Genomic DNA, 26,477 nt, shown 5'->3' on the forward strand with positions numbered 1-26,477 from the left:
GATTCAGGGAAGCAAGTTGGAAACTTTATTGTAATAATCCAAACATGAGTTAACAAAGGTTTAATTATAATGAGAGGAGAATGCAAGAAGAATCTTGAAGGAGGAACTGATTGAATTTGAGACAGGCAATGAGGAAGAAGGAGCTGCAGATGATTCTGGGTTTTTGAGTCTGGCTGACTATTGGACTGTGAAAAAGAATGGTATCTTGATCTGTTGTTGAGGTAGATATATAGGAGGAGCAGGCAGCTGGAAATGCCATATAGGTCATGGGTGAAAAAAAAAATCTGTTATTCACAGCAGGGCTGGGACCCTTCCCAAGGGAAGCAGTTTGGAAATTTGTGGGAGAAGTTTTTATTGCTCTTTTTACAGTCACCCCCCCCCACCCCCCTCCCTGTGTGTTCCTTGCTACCCCTGTGATTTAGTAGAGTTCTACCCTAAGTGCTAGTAGAGAACACCGCTGTAGACAACAGAAGGTTCAAGGCAATACCTATACAGTTTGTAGTTAAATAAACCATGGGTATGCTCAGGGAAGTCAGAAACTTCGGGGGAATGGCAGCTAAATAGGAAGGAAATGAAGATAGGAAAGCAGTACCAGTACAGCGCTGGTCATGGAGGAAAGAAGAGGGGATAGTTTCAAGAAAACGCAGTCTAGAGAGACAGAAGAACATGGTGGGAGCACAGCATCCAGAGTCTGGTCCAAATCTTGACTTGCTCTAAAAATTCAGAGCTGTTTTCTAAGGATCACAAGCCTGGAGCTTTGCATTGACAACATTTAGCTCACGGCGAAACCTGTGTCATTTCAGTACCTCACTGCATCTTAGAAAGGACAGTTGAGAAATAGGCTCAGTTTCCATTCTAATATATAATTCAGGCGCATTGGGTAAGAGAGTCTCTCTGTTAGATACATAAAAAATTAGGACTGAGCTCATTTAAATCGATTTTGGAAGGAGCAATTTGAGGTGGGGACTTGAGAATTAGAGATTACAGTACTGTAAGAATTTAAATGAAATTTCTTCAGCAGACATGGCTCTTAGATTTCCTGCTTCAATTCATAAAAGAGAGCCTGAGTACAGTATCATTCTGAGTAATGTAGATCTCTTTAGCTGATAATTAAATCACTTGGATGATTATTCTTAGGTTCTTAAGAATTCTTCAGAAATCTTTACATTGGGAAGTAATCTTTGTATGGAAACCATGTTAAAAATTGGTAATTAGGTTTCCAGCTCAGGGCGTTAAAGAAACTAAGCTTTTAATGTTTGTGTAGTATGGTAGTTGGGCACTACCTGAAAGGTTTGTAGGTAGAATGATAAAGGGGACTGGAACAGGATTTCCTTGCCTGCTCCTGGGTTTTGTCTTGGAATTCAAGACTGCTCCCGACAGTTATACAGGTTATGCGTTCAACTCCAGGGCCTCCGTTTGCATCCTTTGCTGTGATGGTATCCTTGGAGTTTTGTGCTTCCAAGACCTGTGTGGCTTTAAGGTAGTAATTTAAGGGGGGTGGGGGGGGGATTTAAATCTCTAAATGATTTTAATATTTGCATAGCTGTCAAATAATTCAGTTTTTAATTGAGAGTCATTTGCCTTATAAATTCAGCCTGGTTCAAATCTTTTTTTTTTTATTCTTTAATTTTAATTTTTTTATTAAAAAAATTTTTTTTAATGTTTATTTATTTTTTAGAGAGAGAGAGAAAGAGAGAGACAGAGCACAAGCAGGGGAGGGCAGAGAGAGAGGGAGACACAGAAACCGAAGCAGGCTCCAGGCTCTGAGCTGTCAGCACAGAGCCCGATGTGGGGTCGAACTCATGATCCGTGAGATCATGACCTGAGCCGAAGTCAGACGCCCAACCGAGTGAGCCACCCAGGCGCCCCTATTTGTTTTTTTTTTAATTTAATTTATTTTTTTAATTTACATCCAAATTAGCATATTGTGTAACAATGACTTCAGGAGTAGATTCCTTAATTCCCCTTACCCATTTAGCCCATCCTTCCTCCCACACCCCCTCTGGTAACCCTCAGTTTGTTCTCCATATTTATGAGTCTCTTCTGTTTTGTCCCCCTCCCTGTTTTTATATTATTTTTGCTTCCCTTCCCTTATGTTCATCTGTTTTGTCTCTTAAAGTCCTCATATGAATGAAGTCATATGATATTTGTTTTTCTCTGACTGACTAATCTCACTTAGCATAATACCCTCCAGTTCCACCCACGTAGTTGCCAGTGGCAAGGTTTCATTCTTTTTGATTGCCGAGTTATACTCCACTGTGTATGTGTGTATATGTGTGTGTGTGTATACATATATACATACATATATATATATATATATATATATATATATATATATGTATGTATGTATATATATACACCACATCTTCTTTATCCATTCATCCATCGATGAACATTTGGGCTCTTTCCATACTTTGGCTATTGTTGATAGTGCTGCTATAAACATGGGGGTGCATGTGTCCCTTCAAAACAGCACACCTGTATCCTGTGGATAAATGCCTAGTAGTGCAATTGTTGGGTCGTAGGGTAGTTCTAGTTTTGGTTTTTTGAGGAAGCTCCATCCTGTTTTCCAGAGTGGCTGCACCAGCTTGCATTCCCCCAGTCTGGTTCAAATCTTGACTTGCTTTATAAATTAAGAGCTGTTTTCTGATGGTCAAGGTGCCCCAGGGGTTTGAGTATAAAACAATTGGCTGGATGGGGTTTAAAATGGTAGTAAAAACACTCCTTCAAGATGTTTTTTATTACAGTAAAGTCTTATAGTTGATGTAGTCTCTGCATGTCTGTTTATTAGTCAAGTAGGTCCACATAGTTTTTAAAGGCACACTGATTGATTTATGCCAAGTATGGTCACAGGGATGATTTGTAAGCAGCATATCTGTATTAATTTACAGTGGGCACCTTACTTGGGGTCTGATCATCATAACCTTGACAAGTCATTTCAGTTGGAATGGAATCTAATGGAATCTAACATGTATCAGTTGGGAGATTCTTTATTTTATGTATTACTAAGGAAGAAATCATCCTGTGAAGTAAACTCTGCTAGAGTTTTTTAATTACTTAAAATTTGTATTTTACATTTTTTTCCCTTCAGTGGTCTGCGAGGGGCGCCTGGGTGGCTCAGTCGGTTAAGTGACCAGCTCTTGATTTTGGCTCAGATCATGAGCTCTCTTACATTAAAAAAAAAAAAAATTTTTTTTTTAGTTTATTTATTTATTTACTTATTTAGAGAGAGTGCACAAGTGGGGAAGAGGCTGACAAGGAGAGACAGAATCCCACACAGGCTCTGTGCCATCAGCACATCAAGAATCAGGTGCTTGACTTACTGCATCACCCAGGCACCCCTTTTTATTTTACATTAAAAATAAATGTTTCTTTTAAGGGAGAGGGAAAGAAGGATGGTGGGAGAGGGGGAGAGGTAGAGAGAGAGAGAGGGAGAGAGTGTCAGCACGGAGCCCGATGTGGGTCTCCATCCCACAACCTCGGGATCATGACCTTAACTGAAATCAGGAGTTGGACGCCTAACTGAGCCACTGAGGAGCCCCTTATTTTACATTAAAAAACAATTTTTTTTTAAAAGTTTGTTTACTTTTTGAGAGAGAGAGTGCGTGCGAGGTGAGCGGGAGGGGGGGGGAGAGAGAGAGAGAGAGAGAGAGAGAGAGAGAATCCCAAGAAGGCTCTGTGCTGTCAGTGTAGAGCTTGACTTGGGGCTGGATCTCAGGAACCTGTGAGATCATGGTCTGAGCCAAAATCAAGAGTTGGTCGCTTAACTGACTAAGCCACTCAGTTACCCCTTATGTATTGTATTCTCGAATCACTAGTTGCTTAAGAGGTGGGGCGGGCTCTAAGTTGACCTCAGCTTAAGTCTGGTGTATAAGCTTGCCTGGTCAGGTAGCAGGGAACAGGGTTAAATTAAGTTAGAATACGGACATCTTGGAACCCTCAGGGTTGAAATCGGGCTGGAAATACCTTCCAGGAGAGGGGCAGATAAGTTATTATTTATTTATTATTTTTATTTTTTAAATGTTAATTTGAGAGCGTGCACAAGTAGGAGGAGGGGCAGAGAGAGAGAATCTCAAGCAGGCTCTCATGAAGCGTGAAATCATGACCTGAGCCAAAATCAAGAGTCGGCTGCTCAGTTGACTGAGCCATCCAGATGCCCCTATTTTTTTTTTTAATTTTATTTTTTTCCCCCACCCACTGAGCTTCTTCCCTTTTTTTCTTTCCTTTTATTTTTTCCCCACAGGGCAGATAAATTAATAGCTGATTATAGACATTAACGTACTTTTACTTTGCCTTTTTTGCATTTTTGACCAATTTCTGGTTAATATTTTTAAGCCATCTTTCACTCAACATGGGACTTGAACCTATAACTCCAAGATCAAAGTTGAATGCTCTACCAACAGGTGTCCTGAGGCATATTTTTCCAGTTAACTTTTTTTTAGATCTTCTAAACATAAACAAAAGTCAGGGTGATGTGAATTTATCTTGGAGATATTTACAGTATATTTACAATATTTACAGTATTTTCCATTTTTAAGCTCTGATATCCTCCACTCCCCCGCCCCATATTTGAGATGTAGTTGACATATAGCATTGTGTAAGTTTAAAGTATATAGTGTGTTGATTTGATACATTTATATATTGCAAAATGATTACCACCATTGCATCAAGCTAACACCTCATTCCAGCACGTAATGGCTATTTCTTTTTTGTAGTGAGAAAATTTAAGGTCTAATCTCTTAGTAACTTTCAAGTATATAATATGGTATTATTAGCTATAGTCACCTTGCTGTGCATTAGGTCCCCAGAACTTGTTAATGTTGTAACTAGAACTTTGTACCCTTTGACCAGATATCTCCCCGTTTCCCCCACCGCCCAGCTCCTGGTGACCACCACTCACTCTTGGTTTCTCTGAGTACTCACTGGCACTTTTAGATTCCATACACAAGAAGTACCCTACAGCATTTGGCTTTCCCTGTTTGACTTACTTCACTTTAAGCTCTGATATTTTAAAATGGCTTTTGAAAGGTCACTCATGAAATTGATGGTTCAAGACAGTGTTTTAAAATAATCACTAGTGTGTAAAGTGCTAAGCAGAAAGTGGGGGAGAGTTGTAGTGGAAGCTGTGAGATAGGGAAGGGGGGGTGCTTATTTTAAGAATCTTGAATATAGCTCATGGTTGGTTATGGGAGAGTCATTGCAAGGGAGTAATATAAATTAAAATGTAAATCTGTTACCTTTCATTCACTCCCTATTGCTCAGTGGCTGAAGGAGAAAGTCCTTAATTTGGTCCCTGGTGCCCTGTGTGGTCTGCATCCACCCATCTCATGGGCTTCATCTTAATACCGTGTCTCCTTTTCCCACATAAGAAGATGTGAATTGAAATGTGAGGTAGATTTGTTAATTTCACATTGCCTGCTAGATCGTTGTAAACACGAATTAAAACCCATTCTGATAGCTGCCCGGGAATGAATAAAACACCCTAGCTAGACTTTCTGGGCTGGAATTCTGCATTTGCTCTTGACTAACTGTATGGAGATATTTTTCTCTTTAACAGGTTTCTCCACATATAAAAATCTATTGTAAAAATACGGAAAATAATGGCAGCGGAAACGCAGACACTGAACTTTGGGCCTGAATGGTGAGTTTTCAGAATCTCATCCTGCTTGATATTGGATGTACTACTAGTACAGCAGTAAGGTATTTTTACAGATGTTGGGTGGTTTATAAATGTACATATTTTTGAGATTTTGATTTATGTGCCTAGTTGAAAACAGTGTAGCTTGTCTAGGAATAAATTCTGTTTGGTCAATGACTGCATTCTATATTTAAAAAACTTTTCTTGGTCTGGTTAGATAATAATGAAATTTTCTTGGTCTGGTTTTGTAATGATAATGGACTCCCTGCAGTCCCACCACCCTAGCAAATTACTTGCTTTTTGTTTCAGCCCTTGTCTAGGTACATATAAAATTTTACATATAATTGTAATCTTTTTATCTGTATGTTTTCTGCTACAATACTGTTTTGTAAGTGCTACTTCTAGACTTCTTTGAAAACATACTTTTATTGAATTACTGTTTGAATTTTTTTATTGATGGGCTAGGCAGGTGGTCCAGAATTATACTGGTTATTAACTGTAGCCCATCTAAGATTGGGATAGCATTTGCCATAATAACAATTAATTGACCTTTGAGTCTCTTACAGATGTGTTTGGACCCTGAATATGGAATTCTTATGGAATTTTGAGATCCATCACATTGTAGTGTGACTTTTTCCCCCTCTTCTTCCTTTCCCCCCAGTGTTGGTGATTGAAGATCCTCTCGTCAGTGGCATGAATAGTTGCTTTTTCTTTTCAAACCTTGAACCAGAGGCAGTATATAGTAGATAAACTGGAATAGTGTTTTAAATATTCTTGATTGTTTAGGTGGTGGTGGTTTGAAAAGTGATGCAGACTTCTGTAGTAACTCCCTATTTGAGGACACATATTAACTTATTTTATGCATTTCTTTTTATATGTAATTCCTAAATTTTCTCGGCCCTTTTACTTAGCATTTGGAGACTGAGGAGAAATCTCTACATGAAATTCTAAGAACTGATGCAAGTTCTATACTTTGATAATTTATTTTGGAATTGTTGACCTAAGTAATGCTGTACCTGTTTTAGTTTTTAGTTTATATTTAAAAGTTTCTTATTATTGAATCAATATGTTTCTAAAGAAATTAGAAATTACAAGTAAGCCAGAGGAAGATACAATTTTACCATCCATGATAACCACTGTAAATAGGTTTATCTCTCCAGGTGGTTCTGTGTATGCTTATTTGTGTGTGTGTACATTAATTTTCACGAAAATGGGATCATACTGTACATTCAACTTTGTAACCTGCTTTTAAAAAATAACCACATCAAAAGTATCTTTTTTTTCAATAAATGTTTTCTATCATCTTAAATGGTTGCATTGTATGATGTACCATCGTTTATTTAACTAGGCTTGTAGATGTAGCATACATAGGCCGTTCTCAGTTTTCCATTATTACAAAAATATTTTTGATGAACATTCTCATAGTTACATCTTTATTCACATTTTATTAACTTCCTTTATATGGTGGATTTAAATCCATATAGCTCATTTTGTAAACCATTTTGTGTGTGACTCTTCTGCTTTTATCTAGAATTTGTAACTGCTTCTCTTTTGTATTTACACGTGTTTCTTTCATTGTAAAAACATGATTAAAATTGTCAGCTAATTTAAGGAAGTTGTCCCCTACCCCCTCTGTCCCATCATCTATTAAGAAAAAGAGACAACACCGGGAATTTAGCCTAAACAAAAGAAAAAAACTACTGGAGATGTTCTAGAGTCAGTACACATTTAGCTGGATGCTGTATACCATGGGTTGACAAACTATGGCCCGTGGAAGTATAAATAAAGTTTTTTTGAATAAAATTTTATTGGAACACAGATACACCTGTTTGTTTCCATATTATCAGGCTGTTTTCATACTACAGTGGCAAGGTTGAGTGGTTACAAGAGGGGCCATCTGACTCAAAAAGTTTATTTACTCTCTGGCCTTCTACAGAGAAAAGTTTTCTGGCCCCTGCCCTAAATCATGGGTTCCCAAAGTCGTTTCAGTGTGTCAGTCCATCAGTCAGTGACCCAGTCCATCAACAGCATGGTACACATTTTTTCAGTGATGCTCAGAAGTCATGTTTGATGGTGTTTTGTTTGATCAGCCCAGTGCTTTATACCAAATTTGAATTGAAGTAACTTTAGTAGGAGACAGTTACCAGTCTCCTGCTTAAACAGTAGCTTTACCTAATTGTCACCCTTCAGCATCATTATTAAGAGCCTAGGAGCCTTCCCTTAGTTATATGAAATGCATATAAACTGAGGAGTGGGGGTCTAAATAGGCACACTGCCTTTTTTTTGTTTTACCAGCTATGAAAATTCCTTTTGGCTGGGGCGCCTGGGTGGCTCAGTCGGTTGAGCGTCTGACTTCGGCTCAGGTCATGATCTCACGGTCTGTGAGTTTGAGCCCCGCGTCGGGCTCTGTGCTGACAGCTCAGAGCCTGGAGCTGCTTTGGATTCTGTGTCTCTCTCTCTGCCCCTCCCCCGCTCATGCTCTGTCTCAAAAATAAACATTAAAAAAAAAAAAAGAAAATTCCTTTTGACAAAGGGAATATATGAGAACCTTAAGGAACTCTGGTAACTCTGAACTAGAAAGCTGCAGTATAAATAGAAGCTGCTACTGTGCTTTTCTGCATGTAACATTACATTTGTTGTGAAACTTGAGGCAAGGAGCTGGGTCCAGAATACTTTAGAATCAAAGTTTAGAGTGATTGCATTCAGTCAGTGTGTAACTCTGAACCATACAGAAACATTTAGTTATACTTTATTTCCTAAGATCATAATTTTTATTACGATGTAAAATATAAATGTTCAATGAAAGACGGAGAAAATGAAGAGATGTACTTGGGATAGTAGTGACGATGGGAGAGTGTTGACAGTTGTGGTGGAGACAGACTACGGGTGACTGTATACATGGACTTGTTAAGGTAGGTCTGTGGAGTCATTAGGTCTTAGCTTATCTCTGTATTTGGGATAAAGGTATGTATTATATAATCACCAAAGCAATTCAAAAGGGTGTGATTTAATGGAGGAGCACATTGTTTTTAGGAATAAAACCATTGTTTTTACTCAGATGTTGCCACCTTAGACCTTTCCTGACTATCTATCTATAATGTCTTCCTCTTATTCCCTATCTTCTCTGCTTATTTTTTTCTTCATGACCTATATCCAAATAGAACATGGTAAACATTTTATTCACTTATTCTCTTTATTATTTATATTCCATTCTCCAGCTCCCACTAGACTGTGAGCTCCACTGAGGGCAAGTACTTTGGTCTCAATTTTTGTATACTTTGTTCACTGCTGTATCTCCAGTGCCTGCAAGTAATAGGTACACAATAAATATTTGTTAAATGAGTGAATGAATTGTTGGAAAGTAAAGTTGTTTTTAATGTTTTTCTATTATAAATATGTGTATACAGCCTTCAACAGTTTTGTTTGTGTTGCTGCTTATTTATTTTGGAATAATTCCCTGGAAGTAGAGTTATTAAATCAGTTTCATTTTTAAGGCTTTGGATGATGTACGGACAGATTGACCACCAGAAAGGTTGTGTTAGTTTAGTTCCCATCCCCTGCCTGTTTGCTTTACCCTTGACCAAACACTAAGTACTACCTTAAGAAAAACAATTTTTTTTGGTTTTAAATCTGGTAGGTTTAGGTTTTTTGAAAATTTTTGTTAGTTTCAGTAACAAGGTAATTCACGCTTGTTCCAGAAAACCTTGGAGGAAACAGTAGTACAAAAAGAAAAAGAAAAGATCCAAGTTATCCTTAATCCTGCCATCCAAAGAACCATCGCTAACATTTGGTTTGCTTCCTCCCATTTTTCTTATTCTTTTTTTTTTTTTTTGCAAAATTTTGTTATGTATACTTAAAGACATTAAAAAAAACCCCCAAATTCATTATACTTGTTTTATATATATATATATGTATATATATATATATATATGTTTATATATATGTTTATATATATAAATACATATATTGGATTGAAAATAGATAAATGTAGATGATTAAGGAATTTATCATAGGGGGAATGATTGCAGATAGTTAGTCGTATTTATGGGGAAGGAGCCAAGGAATTGCCTTTAGGTTTTCTTGTATCTCATTACATGGTCTTAAGGAAGTTTTCCCAAGTGTTTCCTTGCAAGAAAGTGAGGTATTTGTTTCCCCTAAAGCACTTTGTTTATAACTGTGTTGAAATAGTTACGACTTTGTGTTGTGTTTCTATGGGTTTTCCTTACTCAGAAGAGAACAGAAGAACGGCACTGTATTTCTCAGTTTTGGTAAGCACATGTTTAGCCTAGCTTACTGGACATAGGCACTTAGTAAATGTTGGATGAAGGCATTCAAGTCTCAAGGGGGTGGGGAGAAATGGAGGCAAAGAAGGGAAACCTGAGGTTGCTGGGTTATTAGCCATCATCTTTGTGGGGGATGAGCGAAATTCTGGAGGATGGGATGCATTAATCATCCCAGTTTTCAAAAAGAGTAAAAGACATCTATGCAGTCTGAAGGGATAGTAATTCGATGTTATCCAGGGGTGTATTTTAGAAGAGAATGTTAAGATTTGTTTAGAAAACATTTCTCACCTGCCTCCTATATTCTGTGCCTTGGATTAGGTGCTGACGCAACAAACATGAAAGGACATGGTACCTACTTTTGGATTACTTATTTCTTTTAATCTTAAATACTACTGTGTGCCCATTTGCTCAAGCCGGAAGTCTTGGAGTTTTCTGGATATTCGGTTTCTTTTACTTCTGTATCTCTACATCTAGTTCATCACAGTGTTGTGTCAATTTCGTCTCCAACATATCTCTTGAAATCTGTTCTTTTCTGTTTATTGCCATCACCCCAGTATAAGCCACCACCATCTCTGACACAAACCATTGCAGCTGTGGCCTGATGTTTTCGGGCTTTCATTCTTCTTATGGTTCTCCCTACAGCATCCAGAATAATCTTAAGATATAACTTGGGTCAAGTTTTTCTCCAGAATCCTTCGATAGCTGTATGTGTATTTGTATGACCATTTGTTAGTTTTTTTCTTCCAGTAGCCAGTTAGATCCGTGAAGGTTGAGCAGGTACTTTTGTCTAGCCAAGGTCTTAAGGATTTCGACCTCTCTTCCTTTCCCTCTACAATTCTCTTTCCAACCCCTCATCCTCCTCATTCTGACTCGACTCTTTTTTCCTTTCCTTCCACTTAACCTCTCCTCCTAGGAGCCCAAGTGAAAATGGTTTGGAAATATATTCCTGATAGCAGAAAAGGCATGTGTAAAGACAAGGGGGCAAGAAACAGCAAGTTTGAGAGAGGAACTCTGAGACATTGTGTTTATTATAGTGTGAAGTGTGGGAGAGATGAGCTTGGAGGCAGCCCTTCTGTGTTAAGAAGCTCTGGGTTTTATTTGATCATCGTGTGTCAGTCAACAGTTGTTAATCAGGGAACATTTTATTCAGGTTTGCATTGGGAATATACGTATAGTTCTGTGGGAGATGGAAGATGACTGGGTACATCAGTTAGGATGCTGTTGCAGCAGTCCAGGTAAGAAATGAAAGTGTGGACAATAATGGGTTAGTTGATCCATGGGATGGCTTGAGAGATTTAGGATTTAATGTTTATTTATTTTTGAGAGACAGAGAGGGAGACAGAGAATCCAAAGCAGGCTCCAGGCTCTGAGCTGTCAGCACAGAGCTCGACGCAGGGCTCGAACTTGTGGACTGTGGGATCATGACCTGAGCTGAAGTTGGATGCTTAACCAACTGAGCCACCCAGACACCCCAAGATGTAGGATTTAAAACTAGTAGGATCTGGTAATTAGGTATGGGCAATGGTAGAATGAGTAAAGCGTGATTCCCTGACTGGTAATCCAGTGGTTTAGATGGTGGTGTCCTTATCTGCCTTTGGGAATACGGTGATGAAGGGGGTTGGAATGAATAAGCTGATGAGTAGGGTTTGGGGCTAAAGTGGAGAGGCTGTAAGTGATTGTATATGAAAGCCTTGTTCTCTAGGGGAGAGGTCAGGGCCAGAGTTGAGAATCAGGAGCTTACCCAGAAATGTTTTTTGACTTCACACATCTATATTGACACTTCACATTGCTTTCATAAGCTGACATTAGGATTTGGGACAATAATAAGTGAAGATTTTGGGGGTATCTTGGGTTTTAGGAGGCCCTGCTACTGCTACCTGTTAGTTACTACTACTTACAATAGAAGTGGGCCTCTTGTGTTAAACAGATCTCAGTATGGCCAGGAAGATGATGACAAAGATAGGAAATTGTCCCTTGGATTTGGTGATGTTATTTGTGAACTCTACTGGAGTAGTGGAATTGAAGGGGAGAATCCAGATTGCTCTGGGTTTTGAAGTGACCCGTAATTGGGGTTGTTGGGGATATTTCTGAATGGAAGAGGTGCATAACTGGGGGAATGTGGTGCATAGTTTGGGGGTGCATGCAGTGGTGCATAGCTAGGGGGGATGCTGCATTAAAGGGGTTTTAAACAAATCACTGTTACTTATTTTTTATTTTTAAAAATTATTTCCAGCTTTAAATTTTAAAAAATTTTACTAAAAAATTTTTTTTAATGTTTTTATTTATTTTTGAGACAGAGACAGAGCACGAGCAGGGGAGGGGCAGAGAGAGAGGGAGACACAATCTGAAGCTGGCTCCAGGCTCTGAGCTGTCAGCACAGAGCCTGACGCAGGGCTCGAACTCATGGACTATGAGATCATGACCTGAGCTGAAGTCGGATGCTTAACCGACTGAGCCACCCAGACACCCCTAACAATTGTATTTTATAGAAAATTTTTTTAAAATTTATTTTTGAGAGAGAGAGCGCAAGCAAGGGAAGGCAGAGAGAGAGGGGACTTTTTTTTTTAATTTTTATTTTTGAGAGAGAGAGTGCAAGTGGGAGATGGGTAGAGAGAGAGGGGGACACAGAATCTGAAGGAGGCTCCAGGCTCTGACTGTCAGCACAGAGCCTGACACAGGACTTGAACTCGTGAACTGCGAGATCATCACCTGAGCTGAAGTTGGACACTTAAGTGACTGAGGCACTCAGGAGCCCCAACTTTTTTTTTTAATGTTTATTTTTGAGACCACGTGAGTGGGGGAGGGACACAGAGAGAGGGGGACGGCGGATCTGAAGCGGACTCTACACTGACTGCAGTGAGCCTGACTTGGGGCTCGAACTCATGAACCATGAGATCATGACCTGAGCTGAAGTTGGACACTCAACTGACTGAGCCACCCAGGGGCCCCTAAACACATCACTTTTAGGTATACTTAGAGACTAAGGGGAAAGCAAACAGGGATTAAATTTCTAGAAGAGAGGCTTGTATGGAGCAAGATCCAAGAGAGGTTAAAGATCACTGGTGGGGTTTTAGGGATATTTATTACCCAGGTATGAGTTAGCTTTTCCAAATATCTGTAGGTGAAGAGGGACTTGGAATAGGATTTGTCGATTATTAAGTAGAGCACAATTATCCTTATTCAGGCCACCATCTTTGTTTGAATTACTCTCCATTTGTTTGGCTGTTCTCTTCACAGTAGCTGGAGGAATCTCTTGAGAATGCGCTCTGGTTACGTTACTCTTAATAAATGTGGTGCCTATAAGAAGTATTCAGTCCTGGACACTGGAGGAGCTCTTGGGCATGGGTGATGGGGATCCACTGGAAGGGAACCGGGGTGGTGAGTGGATTTGAAGCCACTTGTCAGGAGCTGATGAACAAATTAGGGATGTTGGGCCATGAGAAGGAAAGACTCTTGAGGCATTGTGACTATTTGCCACTTTGGGAATGATTTTCACTTGAAAGAGCACCTAGATATGCCCTCTAGTGGTAGAAACTATTGGCGAGCACATCGGCTCAGTATAAGAAAGATACGTTAAAATAATTTCTAATAAAATACATATATTTTAAAATTAACGTGTGGCAGAATAAACCCTGGCTATTTAAAAAAAAATTTTTTTTTAACATTTATTTATTTTTGAGACAGAGAGAGACAGAGCATGAACAGGGGAGGAGCAGAGAGAGAGGGAGACACAGAATCTGAAACAGGCTCCAGGCTCTGAGCGGTCAGCACAGAGCCCGACGCGGGGCTCGAACTCACGGACCGCGAGATTGTGACCTGGCTGAAGTCGGACGCTTAACCGACTGCGCCACCCAGGCGCCCCAACCCTGGCTATTTTAAATAAAATTTTGAGATGTATTGCTGGAAGGATTTTGATCTTTTTAGTCATGAAAACCTATGTTTGCATCTTTGCTCTGTCTGTGTGGGCAAGTTGTGTAACCCTTGTTTGTTACTGGGGTTGTTGCAGAGCTGAAATGAAATGAAATGAGGTAGTGCGTATGTAAAATTCCCAGCCTCAGCTCTGAGTGGGTATTAATTCCACTTCGTCAGGAAAGAATCCAGCTTTACATGAATTTGATGGAAAGCAGTTTCCTGGAAGGCCCTTCAAAAGAGGTTGGATCACTTCTTTGTGGGCATGTTGTCTTTCCTGGTTGTTCCAACCTGTCTTACAGGAGTTGGACTAAATGACCTCAAAGTCCAAGAATAATCGGAAAGAAAACAAAAGACCAGCCTAGTAGCAGTGAGTACTCTTGGCCCCTAAAGTGTGCTCTTAATATGCACCAAAGAGAATCAGGCTCCCTGGAGAAATGGTTGATTCTAGGACTGAGGCAAGAAATAATAAGCTGTGCTGGGAACATTTTGACACAGCAGATAGAAAAGAAGCTGTTAAAGACTGCTAGGGTCGTGTCAGAATTAGGAGCCAACCTGAAGAATCTCCCACGCTCAAAGAGGAGACAATTTGAGGGGCGCCCGACTGGCTCAGTCGGTAGAGCATATGACTCTTGATCTCGGGGTTGGGAGTTCAAGCCCCACCTTGGGTGGGGAACCTACTTAAAAAGCAAAAAAGGATAAGACAATTTGGACATTGTGAAGTGCATTGAATTGAAATACTTTAATAAAAAATAATTTGTTACCATTGGAGAATGCTAGTGAACTAAGTCCTTATTTTGAAAACTAAAAAGGCTTTTTTTCTAACTTCCTATAAGAACAACATGAGTTCTTATAGGAACAACCTATTTCCTACTGAGTAACAACACCAAATAGTGTTAAGAGAGAAGTTTCTCCTTGTAGAAATACTCCCGCTAATAAAGAATGATAAAATAAAATCACTTTGTAACCTTAGTGAACTTAGGGACCTATGCAGGCATTGGTTCAGGGATTGCTAGAGCCATAAAACCAGGGACTGCCTCCTGATGGCATTACACACCGCCACATCGAAGTACTCTTCACTTGCAGTCACCAGTGTACAGGAAATGCAGAGAACAGCGAAACATGGTAAACCTATGTCACCAGAATAAGATCAGCAAAATCCAGACTAGAAAAAAATCCTTATCTTTTAGAACATTCTGAAGTATTTACAAATGAAATAACTTCCCTTCAAAAATTTCCTCAAACAATCTTGAAAATAATTCCCTTCAAAAAATCTTTGAAAGCGTATGATTTCCTTCAAAACGGTATTAAAGAAGGGTTAGATGGGGTGGTGGAAGGAGCAGGGTTGGCCATGGGTTATTGAGCTGAGGGCTGGGTGAGTGGTAAATGAGAGTTTGTTCTGTAATTCTTGGCTTTTATAAATGTTCAGAATTGCCCATGAATGTTAAAAAAAGTAAGTGCAAAAGAGAAGATAGAAACATTGAGAAAAGACTCTACCATTGAATTTACTAATACATTCCTCCCCCCCCCCCCCTTTTTTGGTATTACAATACTCTGATTTCTTTTTTTTTTACTGTGTAGATTATTCTCTTCTTTTTTGCTAATGTGAATGAAGTTAGCAATTTGGGGATGTCTTTTAATGCTTCTGTTGAATTTTCATTTAGGCTAAAGTACACTGGCCCCTTTTACCCTTGGTACTTACTACTTTATAGAACTTCAGGCAGCCCCCAGACAATGAGTTGCTGCTGATAGTTTTGCCACTTGCTCTTTGACACAGTGCTGCAGTGGGATCTTACTCTTGCCATTTTTTGCTGAGGTTCCCCCACCTTTTTAAATAAAAGCATCTTATAAAATTAAAAAAATGTTCCTCATGGGGCGCCTGGGTGGCTCAGTCGGTTAAGCGTCCGACTTCAGCCAGGTCACGATCTCGCGGTCCGTGAGTTCGAGCCCCGCGTCGGGCTCTGTGCTGACCGCTCAGAGCCTGGAGCCTGTTTCGGATTCTGTGTCTCCCTCTCTCTCTCACCCTCCCCTGTTCATGCTCTGTCTCTCTCTGTCTCAAAAATAAATAAAACGTTAAAAAAATTTTTTAAATAAAAAAAATTAAAAAAAAAAAATGTTCCTCTTTCCCCAGTTCCATTCCTTTTAGGGTTATATATTTTTTCTGCCTAACAGTAAATATGGGTTAAATTTTTCTTTTTTTTGTATTTTCATTCTTCACTGCATTTTGAATTTCTCTACATTGATCATTGATTGCTTTTATTAAAAATGAATCATGAAATATTACAGGCATATAAAAGTATAAATTGTAGCAAATATCCATGTACCCAGTGCCAAGCTAAGAAAATAAAACATTGCAGGTATAATTAAAACTCCCTTGATGCTGTCTTTCCCTTTGCACATAGAATCTTATGTTGAGTTTTATATTTGTCAGTTCATGTTTGTGTCTATACTTTTGCTACATTTTGTATGGTTCTTAAACAGTATAAACTTATTTACAGGTTTATGTGTATTTTTTTTTTGTAAGCTGTGTTGTTTTTTTTTTTTAAGTTTATTTATTTATTTTGAGAGAGAGCAAGAATCCCAAGCAGGGTCACACTTCCAGTGCGGAGCCCAGTGTGAGGCTCAGTCCCACATACCGTGAGATCATGACCTGAGCCGAGATCAGCAGTTGGATGCTCAACTGACTAAGCCACCCAGGCGCTCCTAACCTTCTGTGTTTTTCTTTTTCTTTTTTTTTTTTTTTTTTAATTAAAAAAAAATTTTTTTTTCAACGTTTATTTATTTTTGGGACAGAGAGAGACAGAGCATGAACGGGGAGGGGCAGAGAGAGAGGGAGACACAGAATCCGAAACAGGCTCCAGGCTCCGAGCCATCAGCCCAGAGCCTGACGCGGGGCTCGAACTCACGGACCGCGAGATCGTGACCTGGCTGAAGTCGGATGCTTAACCGACTGCGCCACCCAGGCGCCCCTGTGTTTTGCTTTTTCTTTCGTGTAGTATACTTTGCTAAATATTTTATTAAACATTAGCAGATTATTCTTTGAAGTGGTTGTTCCATTACAATCCCACAGTTACTACTTGAGAATTTCCATTGGTTTTCATACTTACTAGCAACTGATACTCCAGATTTATTAATTGGTATTGTCAGATTTATTAATTCTTATTAATCTAACAGGTAGAAGGTGATATTTCACTTCTTTTTTAAAAAGATTTTATTTTTAGGTAGTGTCCATACCCAACGTAGGGGTCGAGTTCACAGCTCCAAGATCAAGAGTCGCATGTTCTTCTGACTGAGCCAGCCAGGTGCCCCTTACTTTAATCAGGTTACCTTTATGATTTCAAGGGGTACCTGCCTGGCTCAGTTGGTTGAGTGTCCAACTCTTGATCTCAGCTCAGGTCTTGATCTCAGGGTGGTGAGTTTAAGCTCCACATTGGGGGGCGCCTGGATGGCTCAGTTGGATGAGCATCTGACTTCGGCTCAGGTCATGATCTCGTGGTTGAGAGTTTGAGCCCTGCGTAGGACTGTGTGCTGACAGCTCGGAGCCTGGAGCCTGTTTCAGATTCTGTCTCCCTCTCTCTGCCCCCCCTCTGCTCAATGCTCTGTCTCCCTCTGTCTCAAAAATAAATACAGACACTAAAAAAAAAAAAGAATGTAAGCGCCACATTGGGCTCTGTGCTGGGTGTGAAGCCTGCTTAAGATATTACAAGTTTGAAACAGTGTCACCTTTTCACTCCAGATTTCTCAGGGATATATCATGATACCTCTTTAAGTTAGGGAATTACCACATGGTTGTCTGTTTCTCAGTGAACTGCTCTCAACGTGTTGTGACAATGGTTATATGAAAGCTAAATTCTTGAGATAATGGGATTTCTTTCTGTTCTTTTAAAGACCTAAAGTGAACATTTTTATAGCACATAAAAACAAAAGTCCTTGGTGCCAGAATATTTGACCCTTCATTTTTGTATTTTATGTCTCTCCTAGGCTCCGAGCTCTGTCCAGTGGTGGGAGTATCACGTCCCCTCCTCTTTCTCCAGCTTTGCCGAAGTATAAGTTAGCAGACTATCGTTACGGTAGAGAAGAAATGTTAGCACTTTTCCTTAAAGATAACAAGGTAAGGAAAAAGGAAAGACTTCAGAATTAGGAATGAGATTTCAGGGTATGTACAGTGATACATTGATAGATGATGGACTCATGGTTTTTCTCTTTTTTCCTGCTTTGAAACCTGTAGTAATTGACAGAGAATCTTCTAAGTGTAAGGAGCCCGTGTTTTTTACTGAGGACCTAAGATTTCATTATAGGAATAGAAAACTTCATGGAAACAGAATATTCAGCACTTAATACTTTGTCTGATTTCCTCTCAATGTCTCATTCATGTCCATTTTTATCCCAGTTTGATGTCTGAGAAAGGACAGACATCCTCTTTTTTATTGTACCTTTTTTTTATTGTACCTCTTCTCAGTTAGAAGTTACGAGTGAGAAAAGGAGTTGCTGCTTTTTTTCCCTTCTTGTGTTAAATATACGATTTTTAGCAGAGAGAACATCTTAAAATATGTTACCACATTTGTGTTTCCTATAAATGGTCAAAACCCAAACAGTGTAAAGTACACTTAACTATCTGACTAGTGAGAGATAATATTTTCTGTTTTAACAATATACTTTGTTTTTGCTTTTATTAATGGGTTGGGGATGTCACATTTTAATGATGGCTGCTGAGGACAGATAAAATTGCTTATGAAACTCTTTACTGCCTTGTGCCTTGAGTTAAATGTGAGGATATTTACCCTTCCACTGTGCACTCTGGAATGCCAGAGTTAATGCTGTATATCAAATCTAAAGTGGTGGTCTGATGGGAGGAAGAGGAAAGGGACTGGGGTTGTTAATATTTAACCTTCTCAGAATATGTAAGTACTACTGGAGGTAATTGTGGTTGAATAAGCTTTATTCCATATTTGTAACAATCACCAAGAGATAAACAGAAGAGTATTTTTTTCTTTTTTTTATAATTTTTGTTAATTGGAGGGATAGCATTAATTTCATGGTCATGTGTTTGGTCATACAGATACCTTCAGACCTTCTGGATAAAGAATTTCTGCCTATCCTACAGGAGGAGCCCCTGCCTCCGTTGGCTCTTGTACCCTTTACAGAAGAAGAACAGGTTTGTGTCTAACTTTGAGCCTTAGGTCAAACCCTTGTTCCTTTCCACTGAGTTATGAAAACAGGAAGTTACCACTTAGGCTCTAAGGCCCCAACATCCCCACAGGTCTGCCACCTGCTTTCTGTTTTCTTGGTATGTGAATGCCTATCTTGGTAGATGAGATTCTGCTTTAGTTCTGAAGCTTTGAGTATTCTGTAGAGGTAAGGAAATGTTTCTATTTCCTTAGGGATGATAGGAGCCATCCCTTATAATTTACTTGAGTAGAGGTCATTTTGGGGGGAGGTAGGGCCTTCTTTTCAGAAAAATGTAGTTGTCAGAAGTAATTGGCAACCTGATTTCTCACCAGAGCATTCTGCCACTAAAGGAAAATGTAGATTTTCAGCTCAAAATATGCTTAAAAATGTGTAGTTCTATCACAGATTTTTGTTTATGACATTGTGAGAAAGTTAGATTTTTAGGCTGGAAAGTAGATTTTGTGTTGTCTTTATTTATAGTGTGCTCTTTCCAAAGATAAATAAGAGTTTTTGATTTTATGGAACTTATGGTAATTGCAGTAAATGGAAAAAAAGGAGCTTTGTTGGAATGTTGGAATGCCACTGTAAATGAATCATCACTGTTTTTTTGCTTTTTTAATTTTAAAAACAGCTTTCTTGAGACATAGTTCATATGTCATAATAGTCACTCTTTTCTTTACGTTTATTTATTTTGAGAGTGAGAGAGAGAGTGAGAAGGAGGGAGAGAGATAGTGGGGGAGGGACAGAGAGAGAAGGAGAGAGAATCCCAAGCAGGCTTTGTACTGTCAGCACAGAGACTGTTGCGGGATTTGAACTCCTGAATCGTGTGATTATGACTGAGCCAAAATCAAGAGTCGGATGCTTAACTGACTGAGCCACCCAGCTGTGCCTATGTTCACTCTTTTAAAGTATACAATTCGGTGGGTTTTAATATATTCACAGAGTTGTATAACCGTCACCACTGTTTAATTCCAGAACATTTCATCATTATTTTTTGTGATAACTCTGGGTATTTCGTTTACACTCTGGCCATATTTTCTATGAAGATATCGCTATTAAGAAAGAGAGGCTGTGGCGCCTGGGTGGCTCATTCGGTTGAGTGTCTGACTGGCTCAGGTCATGATCTCATGATTCGTGAGTTCAAGCCCCTCATCGGCTCCCTGCTGTCAGTGCAGAGGCCACTTTGGGTCCTCTGTCCCCCTTCACCTCTCTGCCCTTTCCCTGTTTGTGCTCTCTCTCTCAAAAATAAACAAACATTAAAAAGAAAAAAAAAAAAAAGGCTTGTTAGAAGACCTCTGTCAGAACCGTGTTAAGTTCTAAAACAGGTGTGATATTATTAATCTTGGGTGATTTTCATCACCATAGTGTCATAAGCAGTTTTTGTTTTATGATTTCTTCTGAATTAGGCTAGTTCTGTCTTTATTCCTGAAATGTAATTTCATCTAGAATCATCAGATATTTTCATTGACCAAAAGGTGTTTATTGCTATAAGGAGTACACAAGAAAGGGTTTTGTCTCCAGTGATGGCTGGAAATTTCCTTTTCAAAACTGGCCAATTTCCTTTTCAAATAGATTTGACATTTGGCTATATTTTGGTTTAGTTTTTCTTAAAAATATTCGTATTATAAAGTATTTGAAACAGACAAATTTGAAGTATTACTACAAATAACGATACATTTACAATTCAGATATATAAATCTTAAAATCGTTACATATTTGTGTGTGTTTTTGTTTTAAAAAATAAGATTTCTCATTTGAGACTGCCTGGGGTATACTATACCCCTTCTTTCCCAGGAATTACTTTGAATTGGATTATTTTTCTCATTCATGTTTTATTATTTTCATTACATGCTTGTGTATTCTCTTGCCATAAAAGTTTCATTTTATGGGGCTATAAAATTTGAAAAAAATTTGTATTATTATTTTAAAAATATCTTTGAAAGTAATGTCTGCACTTATTGTGGGGCCACTGCCCTGAGATTGAGAGTCACACGCTGTATGTACTGAGCCAGCCAGGTGCCCCTAGAGTTTGTTTTTAAGTAATCTCTGCATTCAACATGGGACTTGAACTCACAACCCTGAGATCAAGACTTGTGTGCTCTACTGATTGAGCCAGCTGGGTGCCCCTATAGGGTTATGAATTTTGTATTGAAGGTAGCATACTGTAGTTTTTATTCTGCAGCTTGCTTTTTTTTTTTCAGTAATGATTTTAGATTTATCTATGTTGATACACAAAGCTTTAGTTTGTTCATCTCTCTTGCCTAGTATTTCTTAAGTGAGAAAATCCAGAGTTTTTCCAGTCTCTTTTGGTTAGATACGTAGGTTGTTTTCAAACTTTGCTGTTGCAAATTATGCTAAAGTAATCATTCTTAGAACATGTGTTGTAAAATTGGAATTGCTGGATTTGGTTCTGTATTTTTTTAAATTATTTTATTTATTTATTTTTTGTTTCTTTGTGTTTTTTTAAATATTTAAATATTTCTTTTTTAAAAATTTATACCCAGGTTAGTTAGCATTTAGTGCAACAATGATTTCAGGAGTAGATTCTTTAATGCCCCTTACCCATTTAGCCCATCTCCCCTCCCACAATCCCTCCAGCATCCCTCTGTTTGTTCTCTATATTTAAGAGTCTCTTATGTTTTGTCCCCCTCCCTGTTTTTATATTAGTTTTGCTTCCCTTCCCTTATGTTATCTGTTCTGTGTCTTAAATTCCTCATAGGAGTGAAGTCATATGATATTTATCTTTCTCTGGCTGACTAATTTCACTTAGCATAATACCCTCCAGTTCCATCCATGTAGTTGCCAATGGCAAGATTTCATTCTTTTTGATTGCCGAATAATACTCCATTGTATATATATATATACCACATCTTCTTTATCCATTCATCCATCAATGGACATTTGGGCTCTTTCCTTACTTCGGCTATTGTCGATAGTGCTGCTATAAACATTAGGGTGCATGTGCCCCTTCAAAACAGCACAGCTGTATCCCGTGGATAAATGCCTAGGTCATAGGGTAGTTCTATTTTTAATTTTTTGAGGAAGCTCCATCCTGTTTTCCAGAGTGGCTGCAACAATTTGCATTCCCCCCAGCAGTGCAAAAGAGATCCTCTTTCTTCACATCCTCTCCAACATCTGTTGTTGCCTGAGTTGTTAATGTTAGCCATGCTGACAGGTGTGAGGTGGTATCTCATTGTGGTTTTAATTTGTATTTCCCTGATGATGAGTGATGTTGAGCATCTTTTCATGTGTTGGTTGGCCTTCTGGATGTCTTCTTTGGAGAAATGTCTATTCATGTCTTTTGCCCATTTCTTCACTGGCTTATTTGTTTTTTGGGTGTTGAGTTTGATAAGTTCTTTATAGATTTTGGATACTAACCCTTTATCTGTTAGGTCGCTTGCAAAATCTTCTCCCATTCTGTTGGTTGCCCTTTAGTTTTGCCGATTGTTTCCTTTGCTCTGCAGAAGCTTTTTATTTTGACGTGGTCCCAATAGTTCATTTTTGCTTTTGTTTTCCTTGCTTCCAGAGACATGTTGAGTGAGAAGTTGATGCAGCCGAGGTCAAAGAGTTTTTTGCCTGCCTTCTTTAGGATTTTGATGGCTTCCTGTCTTAATGTTTAGGTCTTTCATCCATTTTGAGTTCATTTTTGTGTATGGTGTAGGAAAGTGGTCCAGGTTCATTCTTCTGCATGTCGCTGTCCAGTTTCCCCAGCACCACTTGCTGAAGAGACTGTCTTTATTCCATTGGATATTCTTTCCTGCTTTGTCAAAGATTAGTTGGCCGTATGTTTGTGGGTCCATTTGTGGGTTCTCTATTCTGTTCCATTGATCTGAGTGTCTGTTTTTGTGCCAGTACCATATTGTCTTGATGAGTTCAGCTTTGTAATACAACTTGAAGTCTAGGATTGTGATGCCTTCAGCTTTGGTTTTCTTTTTCAAGATGGCTTTGGCTATTCGGGACCTTTTCTGGTTCTGTACAAATTTTAGGATTGTTTGTTCTAGCTCTGTGAAGAATGTTGGTGTTATTTTGATAGGTATTGCATTGACTATGTAGAATGCTTTGGGTAGTATTGACATTTTAACAATATTTGTTCTCCCTATCCAAGAACGTGGAATATTTTTCCATTTTTTTTGTGTCTTCTTCAATTTCCTTCATAAGCTTTCTGTAGTTTTCAGTGTACAGATTTTTCACCTCTTTGGTTTTTGGTGCATGGTTCTTTACATTTTTTTAAATGCACAGATGTGGATAATGTAATGTAGGTGTTGCTGCATTTGTTTCTGTAGTGTTTTAAGCCCTTTTGCACTCTTACCTGCAGCAAATGAGAGGACTCATTTTTATGCAAACCCCCAGCTTTTGTTTTTTACATTTTGGCCAAAACATTGGCTGTGATAGTTTTTTTTTAATTTGTATCTCACTAGTAACTAGTAGCTGGATCATCTTTTCATATACTCATGGTCATTATGGTTTTTGATTTGCCTGTGTTATTTGTCCATTGTTTTACTCGGTTTGTCTTTCATGGTGATTTTACAATTTCTTTATATACTCTGTATCAATAAAATCTTACGTGTTTTAAAATAAAAGGTACTCATATTCATTGTAGAAAATACAGAAAAGTATAAAGGAGAGAATCTCCCCCATAAACTCATCATGTAGAGATAATTACATGATAATTACTGTTAACATTTAGTATGTTTTATTGCAGTTTGTTTTCTTTGTATATCTTTAGTTGTCAAAATATACCAATACAGACTGAATCCAACAGCATATTAAAAGGATTATACACCATGATCGAGTGGAATTTATACTCAGAATGCAAACGTGGTGCAACATAAGGAAAATCAATGTAATATACCATGTTAATCGAACCAAGGAAAAACCACTTGATCATCTCAGTTGGCACAGAAAAAGTGTTTGACAGAATTAATCACTTTTCTTGATAAAACTGTCAGCGAAGGTAATAGAAGGGACCTTCAACATGATTAAAGGCATTTATGAAAAACCCACAGCTAACCTCATTCCCAGCTGTGGAAGACTGAAAGCTTTTCCCCTAAAATTAGGAACAAGACAAGGTTACCTGCTTTTACTACTGATATCCAACATTGTGCCAGAGCATTTAGGCTAGAAAAAGACATAAGAGACCTCTAAAAAGGAAGAGTAAAGGGGCACCTGGGTGGCTCAGTCAGTTAACATCCAACTTCAGCTCAGATCATGATCTTGCAGTTTGCGATTTCGAGTCCCACATCAGGCTCACTGTTATCAGTGCACAGCCTGCTTTAGATCCTGTCTCCCTCTCTCTGTCCCTGCCCTGCTTGTGCTCTCTCCCAAAAATAAACAAACATTAAAAAAATAAGAAGGAAGAGAAGAAGTAAAACTATGTCTATTTTCAGGTGACATGATCCTACATGTAGAATATCTTAAAGAAACTATTACAAAAAACTATTAGCACTAATAAATGAATTCAGCACAGTTGTAGGGGTCAGGATTGACATAATCTGCAAAGGGAATTATGAAAACAGTTTCATTTACAATAGCATCAAAAACAATGAAGTACATAGTTACAGATTTAACCAAGGGGATGTAAGACTTTTACATAAAACTACAAAATACTGTTGAAAGAAATTAAAAAAGATCTAAATAAGTGGGAAGCCATTCAGTGTTCATTCAGCCTTGGAAGACTTAATATTGCCAGTCAATCTACTCTCGGTGCAGTCTCCATCAAAATCACAGGGGTTTTGGTCCTACAATTCATACAGAATTGCAAGGGACCCTAAATAGTCAAAATAGTTCTGAGAAAGATCAAAGTTGGAAGATTCATACTCCCCGATTTCAGAACTTTACTACAAAACTACAGGGATCACAACTGTAGTATAAGGATAGACCTACAGGTCAGTGGAATAGAAGTCCAGAAATAACACCAAATTGTTCCATATGCTGAGTTGCTTTTAAGAAGCTTTGTATGAGGATCTTTCTTGTTTCGCTGATGCCATAGCTATAGCATTTTTCTAGTACTTTTGCCATGTTCAGTATTTTTATTTTTTCAGATTTATTTACTTATTTATTGTTTGAATAAAGAATAAGTCATAAGTCACATGGTTTCAAAATAAAAATCTACTGAATAGCATGTAATAGGAAATCGCTTTCCCATCACTTCCCTCAGCCACCAGCATCTGTTTCCCAAAAGCAGCAAGTGTTAGCAGTTCGTTTTATATTTTTCCAAGTAAATATTAAATATGTCTTCCCCCTGGGCACCTGGATGGCTCTGTCTGTTAAATGTCCGACTTTGGCTCAGGTCATGATGTCACAGCTCATGGGTTTGAGCCCCACGTTGGACTCTGTGCTGACATCTTGGAGCCTGCTTCAGATTCTGTGTCTCCCTGTCTCTCTGTCCCTCCTCTGCTCATACTTTGTCTTTCTCTGTCTCAAAAATAAACAGTCATTAAAAAAATTTTTTTTAAATGTCTTCCCCCTTTTATACACGTAATGGTATACACTATGCATTGTTCTGCACTTCAAACATTGAGTATTTTTACTGAAAAATTCACTGCACAATCGGCAAAAATGTTCTTCCATTGTTTTAGTTTGTGTATCTTTCCCCAGTATAGTGAAGAGTTTTTTGAATGTTCGTGTTCATATATAGTGTTTTGTTCTTGTCTTTGCCAATTTTTCTATGGATAGTAGTCTTTTTCTAGTAACTACTTATGTGAGCTCACCCTAATCCTGCCTGTTAAATTTTGTAAATTTTAATTTTTTTAATTTTAATTTTTAATTTTTCAATTTTTAAAATTTTAAAAGTGCACTTAATGCCTTAGTATACCAGTTTTAATCTTCTGTGATTATCTTCCAATTTTTAAATGTATTTATACATACTTCTAATATTTTCTTTTTATTTTTTTTATAATAATTTCCTAGATTTCTTACAGGCTAAATGTAAATGGGCCAGAAAAGCTTTTTAAGAAGTAGGGAGGAGGACTTGTTTCTGTTTACCAAAACATGATAGACTTTTAATCAATAGAATAAGTAATTGAATCATCTAGAAACACCCTGTAACACTTCTAAGAAATCAGTATTTAGTAAGTGCCAAATAAATCATTTGAAAAATCAAAGATTATTCAACAAAATGCTACTGGGAACTGTTGGTTAACAAATTGAAAAAGAGTAAAGTAAGGTTTGCACTACACCTACACAACAAAAGTATGTCTGGAATGACTAATGGAGTAAATCTTCTTTTGCTTTTATAATGGAAAAGTTTATCTTAAGGTGCTATGGTCTGGGTATTATGATTACTATAACCACAGAAGATCATCAGGGTCCATTTCCGGACTCAGTTAAAACACATCATTTTGGATTCCTGACACTTAACTTATTTGAATCCTTTGTCTATAAAGTATGCTGGAGTAGGACAGTGCTTAAAGCAGGCAAAAGATTCACTAGCATTTTGATGTTGTCCTTTTGATGGTTAGGCACTCCCTTCAGGGATT

General features: G+C 38.2%; 1 protein-coding gene across 7 annotated transcripts in view; it reads left to right on the forward strand.

Annotated features, from left to right (window-relative positions):
- The window catches only part of GIGYF2 (GRB10 interacting GYF protein 2), a 146,710-nt gene that overhangs the window by 25,569 nt on the left and 94,664 nt on the right, over window positions 1-26,477 (forward strand). For all 7 annotated transcript variants that reach the window (XM_045481735.1, XM_045481739.1, XM_045481738.1 and 4 more), the window contains 3 exons: window positions 5,558-5,641; window positions 17,812-17,941; window positions 18,890-18,985. In XM_045481735.1, coding sequence (XP_045337691.1) covers window positions 5,601-5,641; window positions 17,812-17,941; window positions 18,890-18,985 — 267 coding nt within the window. In that variant the 5' untranslated portion in view covers window positions 5,558-5,600. The remainder of the gene's footprint in view (window positions 1-5,557; window positions 5,642-17,811; window positions 17,942-18,889; window positions 18,986-26,477) is intronic.

The sequence above is a fragment of the Leopardus geoffroyi genome, chromosome C1 (assembly GCF_018350155.1).
Source record: "Leopardus geoffroyi isolate Oge1 chromosome C1, O.geoffroyi_Oge1_pat1.0, whole genome shotgun sequence".
In the NCBI taxonomy this organism is placed as follows: domain Eukaryota; kingdom Metazoa; phylum Chordata; class Mammalia; order Carnivora; family Felidae; genus Leopardus; species Leopardus geoffroyi.